At 33.1% G+C, this 21,554-nt stretch overlaps 1 protein-coding gene across 1 annotated transcript in view; it reads left to right on the top strand.

Annotated features, from left to right (window-relative positions):
* The first annotated feature begins 21 nt into the window (after positions 1–21).
* Dlg2 (discs large MAGUK scaffold protein 2) overlaps positions 22–21,554 on the top strand; it is a 2,079,243-nt gene continuing 2,057,710 nt past the window's right edge. Inside the window, exons 1-2 of the mRNA XM_047516979.1 lie at positions 22–884; positions 1,337–1,489. Coding sequence (XP_047372935.1) covers positions 1,471–1,489 — 19 coding nt within the window. The 5' untranslated portion in view covers positions 22–884; positions 1,337–1,470. The remainder of the gene's footprint in view (positions 885–1,336; positions 1,490–21,554) is intronic.

Below are 21,554 nucleotides of genomic sequence, written 5' to 3'. Positions count from 1 at the left end.
CAGCCCGATTAGCTTTCTCTCCCCAGGCTTTAGTCCCCTCTTTCCATCCTTTCGCCCCGCTTGGAAAGGGACTGGAGAAAAATTTGCCCCTCTTGTCTCCCGGGAAGACCCCCTTGTCTGTCAGTGTTTCGCGGGTGGAGGGTACTGGGAGGAGGCCTGGCGCGCTTTTGTGTTGGTTAAATGCCCAGCAGTATCTCCCAGACCCGCAACCCCCGACCCTCCAGTCTCCATGTCTTAGAGAAGCCAAATTCGAGAGTTATATAATTTCTAGTGCTGCTGTTTCTCTTGACTGAGGAAACACTTCATCGCGTGGAGGGTGCAGGACATTTCAGTGCTCTCCTATATAAGATCGGGGTGTGGGCAGGGGTGGCCAGCGGTGGCAGAGAGATGTCTTGTATTTTCTGCAAAAGGAAGGTGGGTAGTTCGGAGAGAGATTGAGAGGGTGAATGTGGAAGCCAAGCTGCTGCACTCTCATTTAGTAAATCGAGGACCGTTTGCACAGTTTATGCTTGCATGCCTAATCCTACTACAACGTCTCTGAAAACACCTTTGGGGGAAAGGTTTGATTTCTCCTCTCAAGCAGTCTCAGTGTTTTTCCTCGCCGGATAGGGAGCTGCTTGGATGCGAAGAGATGGCATGATGTGAATGACTCCAGTGTGAAGAATCTGCTTCGCCAACTCATCCTGCATCAAGTGCCCATTGAGTAGCACTGTCACTTTAATGTCTCCATGCCAAGGGATTGCTTTCCTTCGTTTCAATCCTCTCGGTTAATACATGGGAGGATCAGAATCAGAGGGGCATTAAGGATCAAGCCTTGGGGGCTTGGAGAGTGCAGAAGAAAAAAATGAAAGTGACAGCAAGCTGGACCTGTTTTACCTGAGGGGGTGAGATCTGGAACTTCTGGTCCATTAAATCAAAGGGGCCTTTAAGTCTGTGTTCTGCCAGAGAAAACTGTTCAAACTCCGCACCTTTTCTAGAGATCAGAGTCAAAGAGGGTTTTAAAAGTATTTTTTGAAGGGGGAAGTTTAATATTTTCTCTAAGAATTGAGGATCTTTATCATCAACCAATTCATCTTTTAATTTGATCATTTATGAAGTAATGAGACAGTTGTCTAAATTTGGTTCGTGCCTTAACTGAGTTAGTCACTGAACTTCCAAAAATGTTGCTGCCTGAAGAGGAATTTTAATAACATTTCCTATGCTTTTCTCAGCGTAAAAAAATACGAATTTTATAAAAACTGAAAAACTCAAAAGTTATTTTTCTCTAAACTCTGTGGGCAGTGTAAAAAGTTTAGTTGTGGAAAAAATACATCATTATTTTCTTTATCTGAAATAGAAGACTCGACCTGGATTTCAAAACTGAAGGGTGAAGTGGTTTGCAACAGTTACCTGGCTCTTGGCCACAATCCAGCTGGATTAAGCAGACTTGAAAAGTGATCTTGAATTCCGTGGCAGAGGAGAGACCCAAGAATGCCAGTGAAGAAGAAAGGTGGGCTATGAGGTTCCTATATAATATATGATTCTCCCTTTTCTTGGTTTTGGATTTATAATTAAAATTGTATTCCATTGGAGAGTAACATTTTGACTGGATTTGAGAAACTATTGTAATATCTTTTCAGTAGCATATCATTTAGTAATACTATTTTGCTATAGTAAAAGTAAGACTTAGTATTTACTTATAGACATTATGATTTCACATAAATCAGGTTGTCTATATTACCATTTGTTATAAGAAAAGAGTGATTGGGATCTTTAGCATATTTTCTTAGATCATTAAAACTTACTTTTAAACAATTTTTTAAAAAAAGAACTTGTACAGTGGAGCTCTTCCTCATGGATCTAATATTTATTGAGCTAATTACATAGTTTGTAAAAGATAGTAATTTTGTTTGCACTGGAAAACTTATAACTTTATCTTTTTTTTTATTAAATTAGATTTCATATATGTTCACTCTATTACTTTTGTGATACAGCACAACTTTGATAACCTGCACTTTTTCAGACCATGCGTTGTTAATAGCATGGTTCTTCAAATGAGACACACACTTGGTTTTCCTCCCCTTTAATAGTTTTTGTTACTCTGATTTGATCAAGATCTAGTTGGTTCCTGAAGCATTGTTTATTATACATTAGACCTTAGGGATTGAGTTTAGCCTAGCGCTACCCCAGGTTAACTTTATTCCAAAGTAGCCTAGTGAAGCTGTTTTTTCTTTCTTTTTTTTAACCTGATGTGGAAGATGGCATTAACTATAAAGAACTTAGAGAGTTTTGAATAAAATTTATATCAACACCTCTGAACTTTACTCTTTTGGGCTAACACGGATCCAAATGTATAATTATATGGATTGCTATAATATGAAACTAAAGCCTAAACTGTAGTTAAAGCTCAGCTTGGCTCTGCATGTTGTTTAATGCCTTCTACCTTTGGATATGGAAGATTCGTTGGAGAAAAATTGTAATCTCTGGGGTGCTTTTATCCACGTTGGTATGGGAGGGAGGGACAGTGATATATAAAAGGTTTGAAGCACTTACAGCTGTGCTTTTTTGCACACTGGAATATAGGACTAGGGTTGTTTTCTTCCACCACTTCTTCCCTGTAGCACAACTGAGAGAAGTAAACTTTTTTTTGGATTTTGGAGCCATACCTGTTTAGATCTGACACAGTTAATTTATCTGGAGTAAGAATGGTTTTAGGAATGTAGGCAATAAACAATATGGCTCTTTGATTTATTTAACTCAATGTGTATTGTTACTTTTTGTACCATTTCTCTAGACAGTCTTTTTGGATGACTTTGATATTTTGGACTAATAGTTAAACACATTGTGTTTGTGTGTGTGTGTGTGTGTGTGTGTGTGTGTGTGTAAGGAAAGAGGAAGAAGAAAGCAGGAAGGGGAAAAGAGAAGAAAGAGGGAGAGAGCAAGAGAAAGGGATAAAAAGGTATGTGGGAAGGAAGAGGAGAAAGTCTAATGAATATTTTAAGTATAAAGTAAGCTAAGGATGAACTTATGTTTCTAAAACCAATAGAATGAGTTTCTTAAAAGTTTCCACATTTAAAGGCACTGCTACAGAAATTGCTGACACATTATTGAAAACTATAATACTTTATGAGAAAATTTAAAGACTTCATCTCTTTCCTCCTTCCTTTCTTTCTTCCTTAATAATGGATTAACATAATAGATCAAAATATTAAAGGAATCAACATATACTATATTACAAAGCAAGTATATATTTATGTTATACTAAAGCATATGCATTATGTAATTCACTTTATGAACTGATCTAGATAAAAATAAAAAATAATCTTATTTTTAATTTCTTAAAATTGTATTAAATTATATATTTTTGAAGACTATAACAAACAGCCAAACAAATCATTACCTGTACATTACCTTTTAATTGGCTAAGCTTACTATCTGTTTCTATAATGTAAGAAAAACAAATATTTTAGAGTTTAACCTAAATTTATTCTGCATGAAACACTGTCCTTCATCCTTTTGAATTTTTTTCTCTCTCCATTGTTATATGTAGTAGAGATAATTGAAAAGTTAGATTTAATGTGATTTTAAATAACAACTATCTCTGTTGGGCCAAGTGTTTATTCATTGTTGAATATATTCTTATTAAAATGTGAAGTTTTCATAAGACATATTTCATTTGGTGTTTATTTTGTATATTGTTTTCAAAATTAAGAGATTTTCTCATTGATAACTTGCAACTATGGTGGGAAGTGGAATGGGTATGAAATTTCAATAAGTCCATATCTGGGGCTATTCTTGACTGCTCTTGAATAAGTTGCAACTGCTATGCCTCAAACCTACAGTTTTCTTTATTGGTATTACTTTTTATCTCTCCTATTTCAGCCTCTTCACATTAAACAATGTCAACAGAACTCTTCCTTTTCTCTGTTACAGACTTTTTTCCCTCAACAACTGATTTTATTAAGGATTCAATTATCTAGAGTAGTCACTTCATTTACTACCAACTGATCCTTTAGGACAATCTTTGACATTTTAATTTGGGAAAATATCATATCATAGTGGGTTATGAGGCTATTTCAATAAGATTTCTTAAATTGAATTAATACAATTTTATGTTGAATTAATATAAGAAAAAAATTGCATTCTTCCTGGTGTTTTCAAGCAGGAAGTTGCTGTTTTGAGGATAAAATACTATTTTTCAACACTGAGTTTTTTGCATAACAATTTATGCTTCAATGAAAATTTTTAGTACAATGCAGTTTCTTTTTAAATATTTTTTGTTCTTATTAAATATATAAAAGAAATCATTGCTTTTTTAATACTTTGAGATGGATGATCATTTTACTTCTGTGTTTTTAAAAAAATTGTTCTATTATCTTCTGAGTGCCTTTTTAACTGGTATAGAAGTCTGTCTGATGTTATTAATTTATATAACATTGTATTTCCATCTAATTCTTTTTTGCAACTGTTTTCAGTGATATAATTGAGCATGTATAAACAGATTTTTACCACGAATTTCAAGTTAAATATTATCATTTTTCATATTAATTTGTTTTGATGTTGTACTTTTTTAAAGGAAGCTGAAGAATATTGTATATTTAAAATTCTAAAGTATGATACTCTCATATATCTTATGTGCACTCTTGAAACTGAAATTGTTGTTTCTTGGGCTCACAAGCATTTTATGTCTTTGTTTTGATTGACTGTATTCTTCATAAAAGTGTTACTTTTGTTTTTCTCTTTTCTCTCTCAGGAAGGGAATTGTAACTATTTTGCTTATTTCTTCCTTATTTAAAGTTTTCATCTTTCATTATTTGTTTCTAGCACTTTGTAGGTTAACTACTTTTTTAATAGCATCTCACTAATTTACCTTTACTTTTCACAATCTGTGTGTATTTTCCTTCCATCTCTAGATTTCTTAAGTTAAAAAAATTGTTTTTCAGAATCAATAAAGGGAAAAATATGTACCCGAATTTATTGACTGTTCCTGAGTCACTATTTTATTTCTTTTGTACACATTTTACCAAATTTGTGTTTGTACTTTCATGTTTGCTATACTAGTACTATATCCAGATATAGTTCATTTTTTTTTTTTTTTTACAAAACTTCAATTTCATTAATTTTTTTCTCACAGCTAATGAAAACAAGAGTTCTCAGAAGGGATTGGAAAAAAATAGTTTTTTTTTTCTTTTGATACCAGGGATTGAACAACTGAGCCATAGCTCTATCCTTTTTTGTATTTTATTTTGAGACAGGGTCATTGCACTTCGCTGAAAAAATAGTTTTCAAAGGTTGGCAATTTCTGTAATTCACAGTAAAATAAATATTTACTAACGATATTTTTTAGGTTTAAAATTCCCCAGAAGGGTCATCTTTTTTTCTTCTAAATGTTTTTCAACTATATTAAGGAATAATTTATACATAATAAACTTCATCATTTAAAAATACAGTTTGATGAATTTGGACAAGTTTTTATGCACCTGTGAAACAAGCACCACAATCAGAATATAGGACATGTCTGATACCTCCACCCCAATTCCGTATGCTCCTTTATAATTCCTCCTCCCATTCTTAATTCTGTCTTCTATCTTGATGATTGAGAGTTTATTAGAAATCATGAAGCCATAATTATTTCTTCTTCTCCTCCTCCCCTCCCTCCCTCCCTCCCTCCCTCCTTCCCTTCCTTCCTCCTTCTTCCTTCTTCTTGAGATTGAACCCAGGGGCGATTTACCACTGAGCCACATCTCCAGGCTTTGTAAAAATCTTGAGACAGGGTCTCACTAAGTTGTTTATAGTTTGGCTAAATTGCTGGAACTTGTGATCCTCCTGCATCAGCCTCCTGAGTCCTTGGAATTTTAGGAGTGTACCACTGCACCTGGTGAAGTCATATATATATATATATATATATTTTTTTTTTGGGTACAGGGAGTGAACCCAGGGGTGCTTAACTCATGATCCTCCTGCCTCAGCCTCTCAAGCTGCAGGGTTTACAGGCGTGTGCCACCATGCTGGGCCATAAATTCTTGATGTTGGGAAATATTCATCAATCTAGAAGGCATAAAGAGAGAGCAGTCTGGATAGAGAAATAAAAGAATATTTATGTGTTCAGCTACTGATTAGGAATATGCTGTGCAGCAAATCAATAGACATAGAAGTAAAATGATCTGTTAATGGATTTTATTTTGCACATATTATTTATTGGGATGATGTACAAATGATACACTAAAGAATTGATAACATAAGATGTGTGAACTGTTCTGGGAAAACTGCTCAAGTGCTTCATTCATAATAGAATATTTTTTCTTTAGGCCTGTTATTGCTTGTTTTGGGGTAGAATAGTATAATCAGAAGATATATGCAAAACACTGGATTTTCAAAATACTGAATTAAGGCATTCAATTCATTCATACCTCTGTCAATAAATAAATCCCTCATTAACATGCAATATTATATCCCCTAAACTGCAAGAATACTATTTTTCTTAATTATATATATTCTTTTATGCTCTTTCTTTTTCACATTTACTGTTATCATTTTAATGATTATAATTTTTTTTTAGAATAAGGCTGAGATGCACAGTATCTGTTTTTGCTGGGGGAAGGGGATCTGTCCCTCATCTATGATTTCCACTCAGGGATTTGTAGCCATTAAGACATGAGGACTCTGTATCCTCAATGTAGGTTGCTTTGTCAGCAGAGAATCATGAGTTCTACCCAGTCTCTTCTGTCCAGTCAGTTTTTCTGAATTCTAACTAGTAAGCTTTCTGCATGGGTTCAATTTTTAGTAAGTTACTCAAAGCTATTTCAAGAATTATGGCAAATCACCTCCATTATGAAACAGTTCTCCTGACCCCGTTTATTTTAGGATTTAAGATCAAGGTAGAAAATCCTGTGAAAATGAATTATTAAATTTAAACTTTCAAAGATAAGATTTTGTATCCTATTCCTTCTGAAGACACTATCTTGCTAGCCACCATAACTGTGTTATAGTGAAATTCTGAGACTTTATTGGTGGGAAGGGCTGTTACTTTTGAGAGTTGTAACGTGTTTATTGAAAGTATCGTGTGACTTGGAATGAACCTATTAGATTCCATTCTATTTAAAACCCCTGATAGATAATAAGCAAGCTACGATTATTTAAAAAAGTAATCTTATGTATGTACTTACTGTAATAGCTTTACTTCTATTTATCTATTCAATCATTTTTCTATCCAACAAGGATTTATTGAATGCCTGTCATGTGCCAGCATGGTGCCAGATGTATGTTTTGCGGTGGCAAGTGGCATTAAGATTTCTAAAGTAGGGAGACGTGTGGAAGTAGGCAGTTTTAATGTTGTGATGTTAATATACTGTGTCATGGAAACAGGTGAGGAGGACTTAAGTCCATCTAGGGAAGATGTGATATTTAAGATGAAATAAGAAAGATGAGTAGAAGTTTTCTAGTCAGTGTAGGAAATGGTAAGATAATGTTTCAGATCATTATTTTCTTTGCCTTGAATATATCATGACATCCTGTATCATCATCATCATCATCATCATCAATAACAGTAATAATGTAGAAAAATCCTAGACCAGTAGTCAGAAGACCTGGCTATTAGAAAAAGAGACAAGATCAGAGATGACTGATTTGGACTTTTGCTCTATTTTATGTATATAAGAAATATCTACGTTGGGGTGTACCTCAATGGCATGGAACTTTGCTAGAATGTGCAAGACCCTGGGTTTGTTCTCTAGTACTGTGGAAAAAAAATCATTTATTTTCTATAATTCAAATTTATATTTTTACTCATAGACACTGATTAGTGGCTAAAATAATTCTAATCCTTGAGATTTTCCCCACTTCACTGGAATGGGAGAGGTAAATTCTGGTCAACAGTCATCTATATATATAATAGCTTACCTCTGAGATATGAGTTGTTTTGTCTAGTTAGTTCTTTCTGGTCTGCCAGAAATCTGTTACTTCCAAGTCATGTACTTCTATGTTTTTTCAAGATTTCTGTGTTTGTTTGCCTACATGGGTTACGATGCCATTCCTCTATGGGGTCTTACTGCCTTCCGGGCAATGCAGACAGTATGTTAGCCTAGATTCCTGCTGTCTTGCGGTACAAAGACCTTCTTGTGCTTTACATCTGTCTTGTTTTGTTTTTCACCTGTGGAAATCTCTTCCTAGACTGCTGAGAGTCTGGGAGAAGTCCCTCTCTCAGCCTATTTGTAGAATCAATCTTTCATCTCTGTGACAAACTCTTATTGTGAGGATTTATGCTTTTGGAAAGCAAAATTGAAATAACTTAAAAACCACCCCCCCCCCTTTTTTTTTGTCCTGCCACATACCTCCCTGAGGCAATAAATACTGAATCAATTATCTGCTTAACTGAGAAGAAAGGGAATGGGGAAATTTAGGGAGAGAAAAAACATTGCTTTTTCAAAATGCCAATCTCCCACATTAAAATAGAGTTCATGTGCCTTCATATGAAATGCCACCAGGGGACCTGTGGAAATCATGTAATCATCTGAACTCCACTTTCCTTTTAAAAAAGGTTTGATACCGTTCCTTCCCTTACTATATATTGTTCCTTTTCCTTATCCAATAATACATGTGAACTTCACTTTTTCAAAGTCAGTTAATGATAGAATTAGGATCAGAAGCTTGTCCAGTGCTCTTTTCACTGTGAAGTATGATGTTCTTTGAATAAGGGAATGGTATCACGGTGCGATAGAGGGAAGCCCGGGGTTGGAATTCAGTCTTTACCAATAACTGGCTAAGTTATCTAGAGAAAAAGATTGAACTTTAAATTTCTCATCTTAAACATAACTGTACTAATAATACCTCTTAGGATTATTGTGAGGATCAAATGAAGATGCCAACCCATGTAAACTCTGTTTATAAATAGGAAAGTGCAACACAAATACTTAACATCAGTATACTTTTTCGACCAGGCATGGTGGCACACACCTCTAATTCTAGCCAAGGGAAAGGGATTGCAAGTTCAAAGCCAACCTCAACAACTTATTGAGACTCTGTCTCAAAATAAAAAAATAAAAAAGATTGAGGGTGTAGCTCAGTGGTAAAACTCCCTAGGTTCAATACCCAGTACCCAAATTAAAACAACAACAACCACCAAAGAAATATTTTTTAGTGAGCAGGATGTCTGAGGAGAAGAAAAGTTGTGTTCAGAGTATGGCTCCCCTTCCATCAGTGGTATGGAGTTTGCTTCTTGATTAGCTTCTGGAGCAACCCTACCCCAAAATGGCAGTGACACATCTGATCACAAGTAGAAAATGTCATACTGTTCTTTTTTCCCCCTTCTCACAAATAATAGAAACACTTGTTATGAGTATTATTTCTCTTCCACAGATAATGAAAATAATTGTAAACCATCAATATCTATAAATGGTTATAGTTTCCAGGTTCTGCTTTAAGTCTGGCCAGAAATTTTCTTTATTATCTAAATTCTAAGTTTTCTTTACTTATTTTTTGTTTTCTTTTTCTAGTTTAGTATAACTGGAATTTTGCATAATTCAATATACAGCTCAGAATTATATTTAGCAATTTGCTATCTTCTTTCTATTACTACAGAGCCTTAAATTTTCTCATCCTTTTCTTTGACAATATTCTGTGAAATATTCTATGGAATATCCTATAGAATTATTTATATATATTCTATAGAAAGCATGAGTTCTAATTTAAAAAATTATGACTTCTCTGAAAGGAATAATGTAAACCCACCAATTTATACTAATATCTTTTTGCTTCAGCAGGAGAAATATTCTGATAAATAGGTGTTTGTTAAAATTTTTTTGAGGGGGGGTAAACTATAATTTCTAAGGACAGTGATAGAAAAGAAGCACTGTGATCCTTTCTTAGTAAGCCAAGTTTCCATATAGCATAGTACTTAAAAATGCAGGGTTTGGTACTACAGAAACCAGAATTTGAATCCTGGTTCTAGTATTTACTTGTTGTGTAGCCTTGGGCAATGTAATAGTTTGGATCTTACATATTCCCCAATGGCCCATATGCTAAAGGCTTGGTTGCCAATCCTGGAACCTTTGGAAAGTGAGGTCTAGTGGGAGGCATGACCTTAAATGGAATATTGGGACCCCAGGCGCTTGCTCTTCCAAGTGGCCTTGAGATGAACAGAATTCCTTCAACACACATTTCTTGCCACAGACCCAAAGCAACAGGGACAAGTGACCATGGACTGAAACCTTTGAATGTATAAGCCAAAATAACTCTTTCCTCCTTTAAATTGATTTTCTCAGGCATTTTGATATAGCAATGTAAAACCTGAGTAACACATGTAAAATACTTCATTTCTCCCAGAGTAAAGTTTCCTCATTTGCAAAATGCACCTAATAGTGTTTCTCAGGATTCTTGTGAAGATTAAATAAGATAATCTATGCAGAGTTCTTAGCATTGTTTAACAAATCCTAGCTAATATTATTAATAATAAAATGATACCTTTGCTGTGTCATCATGAACTGTAAATTTTAATATTAAAAACTTCTTTTTAAAGGCTGATGCAAGGATAACTTTTATATTTATATTTATTATTGATTATTTTCATATGACTATCCTTCATTTGCAATATAACAAAACCAGACTAACAATAAGAATTAAGCACTTATAAATATTTCTTAATATTTTTATTCTCTTGTTGGAGGCAGTGGCACACCCCTTTTTTCCCCAGCTACTAAGGAGGCTAAGGCAGGAGAGCCGTTAATTTGAGGCCAGTCTGGGCAACTTAGCAAAACCCTGTATCACAATAAAAAGTAAAAAAAAAAAAAAAAAAAAAGGTAGAGATTTAGTTCAGTGTTAGTGTATCTTTAAGGCTCAATTCTCATTAGCAAAAAAAATTTTTTTTAAATATTTTCTAGTCATGTCTCATAAATAATGATAAAATGGTAACTATCAGTGTTGCATGTATTTATTAAAAATGATATATAAGGAAAGAATGTTTAATTATTATTGCTTGTTTTAATAGATATATAGCATACTGTAGTTAAAAACCTTTCTAAAACAATCAAGTGGTCATGCTCTCTTCATTTAAAAAAATCTTTAATGACTTGTCCTTCTTCCTTGGCTATAAAGTTAAGCTTGTTAACTTGGTGTGTATGGTGTCAACTTCTTTGTTTCCATGGCATCTTGAATATCCTTATAGTATCCTTATAGTATTATAATACTATAATAATAGTATAATTGAATATCCTTATAGTATTATTATACTCTAATCTTTTACTTTGTTGACCTATTTAGTTATCTTTGCTTTCAGACTAAAATCTCTGTCAGGTTTGACTATTGTCTAGCTTGTTCAGTATTCAGTTTCCAATGTCTAAAACATAGTAAGATAATTAATAAACTTGATAAAATGCATCAAAGAACTTTTCTCAGACTTATAATGACAGAACCATTTTTATTTATATGCTTTGAATAACAATTATTATTGTAATAAACACATTTAAAAATTAGCGATTCAATCAAGTGCTGTGGCACACCTGTATTCCCTCCAGTTTGGGAGACTGAGATAGGAGGATTTTAAGTTCAAGGCTAACCTCAGCAATTTAGCAAGACCCTGTCTTAAAATAAAAATAAAAAGGTCTGGGGATGTAGCTCAGTGATAAGAGCCTTTAGGTTCAATCCATAGTATCAGTGATTCAACATTTCATCATTTAACCTTATATTCTGAAGTTTGTTTATACAAGTTAAGTCTGATTGGTCAAGCTTTATGTTTTTCCCCATAGAAATATGGTAATTTATTTATTTATTTATTTATTTTGAGGATTAAGAGTAGTATTGGGGAGAGAGCACTGTACTTAGAATCAAAAACAAATCTGTTATTTAGCAGCTCTATGATCTTGGATTCATGAATTTCTCTTTCTTTCTTTCTTTCCTTCTTTCTTTCTTTCTTTCTTTCTTTCTTTCTTTCTTTCTTTCTTTCTTTCTTTCTTTCTTTCTTTCTTTCTTTCTTTTTATTTATCTATCTATTCTGATACTGGAGATTGAACCCCCTAGGGCACTTTACAAATGAACTAAATTCCCAGTTTTAAAAATTTTTTATATTGAAACAGGGTCTCACTAAATTGCTGAGGCTGGTCTAGAATTTGTGATCCTCCTGCCTCAATTTCCAGAGTTGTTGGGATTATAGGCATGCACCACCACATCCAGCTGAATTTTAGTTTCATGTAAAATAGGCATTTTATAACTTCTCAGTTGTGGCAAGCAGGTAATAAAATACATGTAAATTTCTCTCTGACTAAACAAATGTTGAGTACATTTATATTAAGGAATTTCATTATTCTGAATGCTTTGCTCTCCAAGATTTATTTGTGTATTAATTTCACTTTTCTTTCTATAATAGAAGTGTAATACTTTGATCTTAATTTCCCTAGTGATACCACCATATGGTCTATAATTCTTCCTTTTTTTAGCCATGGAAAATGATTTTATGTATTATTCTTTATTCTAAAAGTTCATTTGTTAGCACTATTGTCATTCACTGTTTCAAATTTAAATTACTCAACCCAAATTATTTATAACTTTCTGGCAATGCTATTCTTAAACCAAATACAATAGAGTTGAGCCTTAATTACAGACACATGACTACCTACAATGCCAATTACATAACATTCACTATATCCATTGGTTACATATTTCATGCAGAAACTTCTCATTTTAAAAAATGACACCTCCTTTGCCTGACCTCAGGAAATCCAAATTTAGTTTCATTCTTCCAGTAGATTTTGGAGTCATGAAGGTAGATCTTTTTTTTTTTTGCAGTGCTGGGGCTCGAACTCAGGGTCTTGTGCTTGTGAGGCATGCCCTCTACTAGCTAAGCTATCTCCCCAGCCCATGAAGGTAGATCTTTAGTGAAGAAAATAGAAGAGTTGAGGCCTTCCTAGCAACATTTCAGGAAACAAAATTCTTCATTTACACCTGGTTATTGGAACATCAATTAAAATATTAGGCCTGACTTTCTGATAATTACCCAATTATCACAACTCTCTATTCAACCTATGGAGATCTGGCTAGAGATTTCTGACTTGTACAGCAGGATCCTTGTCATCTTGCCTTTTTTGTTTTATTTATCATATTTGAATAATTGTCTAATTTTGGACAAACTTACACTTTCATTAACCAGAAATAAGATTAAGTAGAGGAATTTAAAGGTCATAATGGAGTTGATACCAAGTGATAATTATTAATAATCCAAAGAAGCATAAAAGAGCTAGATGCATTGGTCCATGACAGTAAGCTCAGCAATTCAGGAGGATCTCAAGTTCAAGGCCAGCCTCTGCAACTTAGCAAGACCCTCTTTCAAAATGAAAAGATAAATAAAAATAAAAAGGACTGGGGATGTAGCTCCGTGGTAAAGTGCCCTTGGGTTCGGCTCCCAGTGTGACAAAAAAAAAAAAAAAAAAAAGGCAGCAACAGAAAACAGAACTGTCCAACTAAAATAAGATATGTTAATAAAGGTTGGTGGTATTAACATGTGGTAATATATTTGTATACATGGTATGTGAAGCCTGAGTTAGCTAAGAGATTTGATCATATCTGACCATTTTTTCCTTTGTTATAAAAGTAATGTATTGCCTTTTTATTGACTGGGCAACTAAATGTGAATTTTTTAAAAATTAGTTCTATTTAGTTGTACATGACAGCAGAATGCATTTCAATTCATTGTACACAAATAGAGTACAACTTTTCATTTCTCTGGTTGTACACGATGTAGAGTCATACCATTCAGGCAACCATACATGTACATAGGGTAATGGTATCCGTCTCATTCCATCATCTTTTCCTTCCCTGCTCCCCACCCTCCTCTGCACAATCCAAAGTTCATCTATTTTTCCCTTAATGTGCATCCCCCTGTTGTGTATCAGCATCCACTTATCAGAGAAAACATTTGGCTTTTGTTTTTTTGGGATTGGCCTATCCCACTTAGCATGATATTCTCCAACTCTATCCATTTACCTGAAAATGCCATAAATTTTATTCTTCTTTAAAGCTAAGTAATATTCCGTTGTGTATATATACCACAGTTTCTTTATCCATTCATCTATTGAAGGACATCTAGGTTGGTTCCATAATCTAGCTATTGTGAATTGAACTGCCATAAATATTGATGTGGCTGCATCTCTGTAGTATGCTGATTTTAAGTCCTTTGGGTATAGGCCAAGGAGTGGGATAGCTGGACATATGGTGGTTTTATTCCATATTTTCTAAGGAATCTCCATACTGCTTTCCAGAGTAGTTGCACCAATTTGCAACCCCATGATGTATGAGTGTACCTTTTCCCTACATATTCGCCAACACTTATTGTTGCTTGTATTTTCCATAATTGTCATTCTAATTGGAGTGAGATGAAATCTTAGGGTAGTTTTGATTTGCATTTCTCTAATTAGTAGAGATATTGAACATTTTTTCATATATTTGTTAACCAATTGTGTATCTTCTGTGAAGTGTCTGCTCATTTCCTTAGCCCATTTATTGATTGTGTTATTTGTATTTTTGATGTTAAGTTTTTGAGTTCTTTATAAATCCTGGAGATTAGTGCTCTATCTAAAGTGCATGTAGTTAGAATTTTCTCCCATTCTGTAGGCTGTATCTTCACATTATTGATTGTTTCCTTTGCTGAGAAGAAGTGTTTTAGTTTGAATCCATCCCATTTATTGATCCTTGATTTTATTTCTTGTACTTTAGGAGTCTTGTTAAGGAAGTCTGGTCCTAAACTGATATGATGAGGATTTTGACCTACTTTTTCTTCTATTTGGTGCAGGGTCTCTGGTATAATTCCTAGGTTCTTTATCCATTTTGAGTTGAGTTTTGTGCAGGGTGGGAGACAGGGGTTTAATTTCATTTTGCTTCATGTGGATTTCCAGTTTTCCCAGCACCATTTGTTGAAGAGGCTATTTTTTCTCCATTGTATGTTTTTGGCACCTTTGTCTAGTATCAGATAACTGTATTTATGTGAGTTTGTCTCTGTATCTGCTATTCTATACCATTGACCTACCTGTCTATTTTGGTGCCAATACCATGCTGTTTTTGTTACTATAGCTCTGTAGTATAGTTTAAGTTCTGGTATTGTGATTCCTCTTGCTTCAGTCTTCTTGCTAAGGATTGCTTTGACTATTCTGGGTTTCTTAGTTTTTCAAATGAATTTCGTGATTGCTTTCTCTATTTCTATGAGGAAATATGTTGAAATTTTAATTGGAATTGCATTGAATCTGCATAACACTTTTGGTAATATGGTCATTTTGACAATATTAATTCTGCCTATCCAAGAGCAGGGGAGATCTTTCCATCTTCTAAGGTTTTCTTCAATTTTTTCTTTAGCGTTCTGTAGTTTTCATTGTAGAGTTCTTTCACCTCTTTTGTTAGATTAATTTCCAAGTATTTTATTTTTTTGAGCCTATTGTGAATGGGGTAGTTTTCCTAATTTCTCTTTCAGAGGATTCATCACTTATGAGTAGAAATGCGTTAGATTTATAAGTGTTGATTTTATATCCTACTACTTTGCTGAATTCATTTATTAGTTCTATAAGTTTTCTGGTGGAATTTTTTGGATCTTCTAAAATAGAATCATGTCTTCAGCAAATAGTGATAATTTGAGTTCTTCTTTTCCTATTCATATCCCTTTAATTTCTTTCATCTAATTGCTCTGGCTAGAGTTTCCAGGATTGTGTTGAATAGAAATGGTGAAAGAGGGCATCCTGTCTTGTTCCAGTTTATAGAGGGAATGCTTTCAATTTTTCTTCATTTAGAACGATGTTGGCTTTGGGTTTTGCATAGATTGCCTTTACAATGTTGAGGTATGTTCCTACTATCCCTATTTTTCTAGTGTTTTGAACATGAAGGAGTGCTGTATTTTGTCAAATACTTTTTCTGAATCTATTAAAATGATCATATGATTCTTTAAGTCTATTGATGTGATGAATTACATTTATTGATTTCCATATGTTGAACCAACCTTGAATCCCTGGGATGAACCCCACTTGATTGTGGTGCACTATGTTTTAAATATCTTTTTGTATGTGATTTGCCAGAATTTTGTCAGGAATTTTTGCATCTATATTCATCAGGGATATTGGTCTGAAGTTTTCTTTCCTTGATGTGTTTTTGTCTGATTTTGGTATCAGGGTGATACTAGCCTCATAGAATGAGTTTGGAAGGTTTCCCTTTTTTTCTATTTCATGGAATACTTTGAGAGTATTGGTATTAGTTCTTATTTGAAGGTCTTGTAGAACTTGGTTGAGAATCCGTCTGTTCCTGGGCTTTTCTTGGTTGGTAGGGTTTTGATGGCATCTTCTATTTCATTGCTTGAAATTGATCTGTTTAAATTGTGTATGTCCTCCTGATTCAGTTTGGGTAGATCATATGTCTCTAGAAATTTGTTGGTCTCTCTGAGATTTTCTCTTTTGTTGGAGTATAGATTTTCAAAATAACTCCTAATTATCTATCATATTTCAATAGTGTCCATTTTGATGTTTCCTTTTTCATCATGAATTTTAGTAATTTGAGTTTTCTCTCTCTTTCTCTTTGTTAGTGTGGCTAAGGATTTATCAGTTTTTTAAAATTTTTTTCAAAGAATCAACTTTTGTCAATTTTTTGAATTGTTTCTTTTTGTTTTTTCTTATATTCTGGCATTTTGTTTTAGGTATCAGATTTTTATACCTATGAATGAGAGGCATAATAACATTTGCTGGTTTAGAAAACATTTATCTGTTTTGAATCAATACAGTATTTCTCCTGGGTAGTTACTTAATAAATAAATGTGAATGAGTGAAAGTCCTCTCACTTAGCAAATTACATTGTGTATGTGATTATGTGTCATTAATACATTTTTGAAAATTTCTCTAAATATCTACAGAAATGTGACAGAAGTAAAAAAAAGAGCTTCAAAGTTATGATGGGAGAGAGAGATAGAAGAAAAATAAAAGTGTCTGGTACTTAGTAAAGTTTCAAACAATATCTGTTTAGCATGAAGGAATGAGAAAGACTAAAGCTTTAAGCACTAATTATGGCAATGGAGCCCTCAGATACATTTAAGTGCAGAGGAAGGTATAGTGCAGTTATGGTATTGTTCATAATTACATTAGTCAGATCTGAGTAGGAATGTGTTAGAAAGTGAAGTCTGTAAATATTATTTCAGATAAATGGCTGAATGTTTAGTTATGGAAAAAGTAGGAGTTAAAATATTTGTCCCTGATTTAGAATTGTTAAAAATATTATGTAGGTAAGGTTTGAAAGTATTTTTTTAAAATGAAAGTTCTATACCAATATATTAGCATATGTTCATGCCACCAACTTTTATTAACATATCTTATTTTAAAATTGGGGAGAGTTCCCTGTTCAACCTTATATAAAAGCATAAAAATTGTACAAATTAAATGGGTACCATGTTATGTTTTATTACAAGTCTACACTGCATACTCTGAATGAGTTTAGGCATATTTATCTCCTCAAATGTTCATAATTTCTTTATCGTTATTTCTAGTCAGTTTTTTGAAACATATAACACATTATTATTATCTACACCCTATTGTCAACATCACATGAGAACACCATTACTCCTACCTAAATGTAGCCATCAAACATTTTCTCAACCCTACTCTCTCTGGCCTCTAGTAACTATCTTCCTACTCTCAGCTTCTATGAGATCAACATTTTTAGATTCCCCCATATGAGTGACATCCTGTGATACTTGTCTTTCTCTGTCTGGCTTATTTCATCTCACATAATGACCTCCAGTTGTAACAATAGTGTTGCAAATGAAAGGATTTCTTTCTTTTCCATGGCTGAAGAGTATTCCATTATATATATGTACCATACTTTCTTATCCATTCATAAGCTGATGGACTATTAGGTTGTTTTCATTTTAAAGCTATTTGAATAGTGCTATGATGATCATCTGAGTATATATTTCTCTTCAACATATTAATTTCATTTCCTTTGAGTGTATATGCCCTGTAGTAGGATTGCTGGATTTGCTTTTATTTTCTGTGCTTTTGAGCTTTTTTCCAAAAAAAATTTGTGCACATTTCAATGTCTTGAAGTGTTTCCCATGTTTTTTTCCTAGTAGTTTTATAATTTCAGGTTTTACATTTAAGTATTTAATCCATTTTGAATTGATTTTTTTACCTGGTAAATAGACAGGGGTCTAGTTTAATTCTTCTGCATGTAAGATATTCAATTTTCCCAGTACCATTTATTGAAAAGACTGTCTTCTCCAATGTGTGTTCTTGGCACCTTTTAAAAAAATCACTTGGCTATAGATTGATATATTATTTCTAGGCTCTCTATTTAGTGCCATTGTTCTGTATATCTGTTTTTTCTTATACTGATACCATGTTGTTTTGATTATTGTTGCTTTATGATATGTTTTAAAATCAGGTAATATAGTCTTCTGCTTTGTTCTTGCTCAAGATGGCTTTGGCTACTCAGTTTTTGTGTATGTGTGATTTCATATGAATCTAAATCACAAATTTTTTAAAGTTCTGTAAAGAACGTCATTTGGCCTGTTGATAAGGATTGCTTTGAGTCTGTAAATTACTTTGGGTACTATGTAGATTTTAACAATATTAATTCTTCTAATCCATGAACACAGGATGTCTTTCCACTTTTTGGTTGTGTCATCAATTTCTTTCAGCAGTATTTTATTGTTTTCATTGTAGGGATTTTTCACCTTTTTGGTTGAAGTTTTTCCTAGGTATTTTATTTTATTTTTATTGCTTTTTTAAGTGAAATTACTTTCTTGATTTCTATTCAGATAATTCACTATTGGCATAGAGCAATGCTACTGCTTTTTGTGTATTTATTTAGTATCCTGCAACTTTGCTGAATTCATTTATTAGATTTAATAGGTTTTTAGAGGTTTTCTGTATATAAGAGCATGACATCTGCAAACTGTGAAAACTTGGCTTCTTCTTTTCCAATTTGGGTGCCCTTTTTTTCTTTCTCTTGCCTGAATGCTCTGGCTAGAACTTCTAGTACAATGTTGAATTATTAGTGGCAAAAGTGGGCATTCTTGTCTTGCTTCAGATCTTAGAAAGTCTTCATCATTTCCCCATTTGTATAGTATTAGCTATTGACTTACAAATGACTTTATTGTGTTATGGTACATTCCTTCTATATCCAATTTGTTCAGCATTTTCATGATGAAGAATGTTGAATTTTATCAAATGCTTTTACTGTATTGAGATGATTATGTGGGTTTTGACCATCATTCTATTGATGTATTGCATCATCTTTAATGATTTGCATATGTCATCTTATCCTTGCATCCCTGGGATGAATCCCATTTGATCATGGTGAATAAGCTTTTTAATGTGCTGTTGGATCAGGTTTACTAGTATTTTGTTGAAGACATTTGTATCTGTGTTCATCAAGGATATTGGCTTGTAGTTTTCCTTTTTCATGTATGTGTGTGTCCTTATCTGGTTTTGGTATCAGGAAAATACAGGCCTCATAGAATGTGTATGGAAGAATTCCTTCCTCTTCTGTTTTGGAATAACTTAAGGAGAATTAATGTTACTTCTTCTTTAAAAGTTTGGTAGAATTCAGGGGCAAAGGCATTTTGTCCTGGTAAAAGGCTTTTATTTACTAATTCAATTGCATTACTTGTTATTGGTCTGTTTAGATTTTCTATTTCTTAATGATTTAGTCTTTTTAAGGTGAATGTATCAAAAAATTACACATTTCTTCCAGACCATCAAAATTGTTGGAATATAACTGTTCATAATAATCGCCGAAGATCTTTTGTATTTCTATGGTGTCAGTCAGTTGTAATCTCTCCCTATTCATCTCTGATTTTCTTTATCAAAGTCTTTATTAGTTAGCCTAGCTGAGGTTTATCTACTTTGTTTATCTTTTCAAAGAACCAGCTCTTTGTTTCAGTGATCTTTTGTATTACCTTTTTTAGTCTCCATTTCATTTATTTCTGTTCTGGCCTTTATTGTTTCTTTCCTTTTATTAATTTTGGACTGGATTTATTATTATTTTTCTAGCTCCATAAGATGCAGTAATAGGTAGTTTATTTGAGATCTTTCTACTTTTTTTTTAATGTGGGCACTGATTATCTGTACTGTTCTATTTTAAAATTATTTATTTATTTATTTATTTTTACACACTGCATTTTGATTCATTGTACACAAATGGGGTGCATCATTCATTTCTATGGTTGCACATGATATAGATTCATACCATTTATGTAATCATACATGTACATAGGGTAATGATGTCTGTCTCATTCCACCATTTTTTATACCCCCTCCCGCTCATTTCCTTCTACATAATCTAAAGTTTCCCCATTCTTCTCTCCCTCTCCACCCCCACGGTTCTCTATCTTTTAAATATGTTTTTGTATGCAATTTGGCAGAATTTTATTGAGAATTTTTGCACCTATATTCATCAGGGATATTGGTCTGAAGTTTTCTTTCCTTGATGTGTTTTTGTCTGATTTTGGTATCAGGGTGATACTAACCTCATAGAATGAGTTTGGAAGGTTTCCCTCCTTTTCTATTTCATGGAATACTTTAAGAATATTGGTATTAGTTCTAATTTGAAGGTCTTGTAGAAGTTGATTGAGAATCCATCTGTTCCTGGGCTTTTCTTGGTTGGTAGGCTCTTGATGGCATTTTCTATTTCATTGCTTGAAATTGATCTGTTTAAATTGTGTACGTCCTACTGATTCAGTTTGGGTAGATCATATGTCTCTAGAAATTTGTTAATGTCTTCAATATTTTCTATTTTATTGGAGTATAAATTTTCAGTACTGTCCATTATGATGTTTCCTTTTTCATCATGAATTTTAGTAATTTGAATTTTCTCTTTTTCTTTGTTAGCATCACTGAAGGTTTATCAATTTTATTTATTTTTTCAAAGAACCAACTTTTTATTTTGTCTGTTTTAAAAATTTTTTTTTCAATTTCAGTGATTTCAGCTCTAATTTTAATTATTTCCTGTTTTCTGCATTTGGTGTTGATTTGTTCTTTTTCTAGGGCTTTGAGATGTAATCTTAGGTTTATTCATTGACTTTCTATTATTTTAATGAAAGAGCTGAATGTAATGAACTTTCTTTTCAACACAGCCTTCATAGTGCCAGAGATTTTGATATGTTGTATCAGTGTTTGTTTCATCCTTGATTTCTTCTGGTATCCATTCATCATTCAGTAGCATATTATTTAGTCTCTAGGTGTTGGAGTTGTTTCTATTTTAATTTTATTGTTGATTTCTAATTTTATTCCATTATGATCTGATAGAATGCAGGGTAGTATCTGTATTTTTTTTTTTTTTTTTTTTTTTTTTTTTGCTAAGAGTTGCTTTGTGGCATAAAATTGGTCTATTTTAGAGAAGGATCCATGTACTGCTGAGAAGAAAGTGTGTTCACTCATTGATGGATGAAATATTCTATATATGTCTGTTCTATCTAAATTATTGATTGTATTTTGTAGTTCTGTACTTCTTTGTTTAGTTTTTGTTTGAAAGATCTATTCAGTAGTGAGAAAGGTGAGTTAAAGTTACCAATATTATTGTGTTGTGGTCTGTATTTGATTCTTGAAATTGAGAAGTGTTTGTTTGAT

Source organism: Sciurus carolinensis, chromosome 11 (assembly GCF_902686445.1).
Source record: "Sciurus carolinensis chromosome 11, mSciCar1.2, whole genome shotgun sequence".
Lineage (NCBI taxonomy): Eukaryota > Metazoa > Chordata > Mammalia > Rodentia > Sciuridae > Sciurus > Sciurus carolinensis.
This window is presented reverse-complemented; position numbering and strand designations above follow the sequence as displayed.